Source organism: Octopus sinensis, linkage group LG14 (genome assembly GCF_006345805.1).
Source record: "Octopus sinensis linkage group LG14, ASM634580v1, whole genome shotgun sequence".
Taxonomy (NCBI): Eukaryota; Metazoa; Mollusca; class Cephalopoda; order Octopoda; family Octopodidae; genus Octopus; species Octopus sinensis.
The window spans coordinates 43,279,970-43,281,398 of record NC_043010.1 but is presented as its reverse complement, the minus strand read 5'-3'; the positions used below and the strand labels follow the sequence as shown (position 1 = coordinate 43,281,398).

Sequence of the window (1,429 nt, the reverse complement as noted above, 5' to 3'; positions counted from 1 at the left end):
ATATATATATATATATATATATGTGCATACATAAGTAAATATTTATAGACAAATTGATAGATATATATATATTATTTATATACATTATATATGTAATATATCATATTGTAATATATGTGTGTGTGCGTAATATATAATAGCTACGTGTGTGGACAGACATCTAATTTGAAGTTCAAATAGTGACAATAAACTATTATGAATTTAATTTCCAAAGAAAAGAAGCACATTTATGATCAGCTAGATATATACAAAAACTCATGCAATATACTTACATAATGTTTACCAGGGGAACGACGTTTTTCAACGTCGATTACTTCCACCGAATGGACTGAGTTTTTCATGACTAAACTGGAATAAAATGTGTGTGTGTTCGGTTTTCTACTTTTTATAGTTTACTGTTTAAAAAAGGAAATATACATATATAAATATATGTGCGTGTGTGTTTCTGTAGATGTATGCTTGTTTTTGTTGTCAACTTGTTTTAACTATTTCACTACGTAGATAAAGATATTTAAGCGTATTTCAGCATATTTATCTGGGTGTATGATACGTGGTTGTGTGTGCGCATGGAAAGTTGCCGTTTAGTCACTGACACTGATTGACAGAAAAAGGAAGAGACAGGAGGGTCAGTGTGAGACATTTGAGAGTTACAGAGAGCTACGAAAAAAAGTGATCATTAAGCCAGTGTGTGAAATAGTGGAAGAATGAATTTCAGAAGTAAACAGAGATCTGGAGCAGCAAAGAGAAAAAAAGGAAGGGGGGAGGGGAATGGGGTTTTGAGGTTAAATTAAAACAAATAGTGAACTAGAAACAATGAGATTTGAGCTGAGTGTAGCAAATACAAAAAAAATAGTTAAAAGCGAAATGTCTAATGTTTCGAAGTTTTAGAGTCTAAAGCAGGTGCGAAAGCTTTTTTTCCTGAGTGTTATTTTAATGTTGGCAGTTCAACATTCTCCAGAGAACAGGTTGTCTACTTAAGTTTCTTTAATGGGAGGGGGCTATGAGGATTGAAATGAGGGCGGACGTATTGCTACGGTTGATGAAATTGAAATAGTTTAAAAACTTATTAAACTTCTCTACATAGATGCAATTCGTCATTTTAATAAAGTGAGAAGGGACAAAAAGATTAATATTTTGGCTCGTAGGCGCTAGTATTTGACATCTTGAGAACTGCTGGTTTAGTTAGCAAATTACAACGTCATGTGGCGTTTAAAATGACATGTATTCAAAATTGTGTGTCGTGCGTGTGCATGTGTGTGTGTGGGTGTGTGCGTGTGTGAGTTAGGGAGGTTGCTGACACACATGCCAGAAAAATGCTTATTTTCAACACAAGAACTTTTTTTTAGATGGAAATTTTATTTCATTTGGGAATATTACAACGAAAACAATTTAGTGAAAATAATGAAAGGAGGTCAGGGAAAGAAACAGT

General features: G+C 33.2%; 1 protein-coding gene across 1 annotated transcript in view; it reads right to left on the bottom strand.

The window, feature by feature from the left end:
• Positions 1-1,155, bottom strand: part of LOC115218914 (SH3 and PX domain-containing protein 2A) — an 83,916-nt gene extending 82,761 nt beyond the window's left edge. Inside the window, exon 1 of the mRNA XM_029788914.2 lies at positions 273-1,155. Within this exon, the coding sequence (XP_029644774.1) occupies positions 273-341 (69 nt within the window). The 5' untranslated portion in view covers positions 342-1,155. The remainder of the gene's footprint in view (positions 1-272) is intronic.
• Between the last annotated feature and the right edge of the window lie 274 nt (positions 1,156-1,429).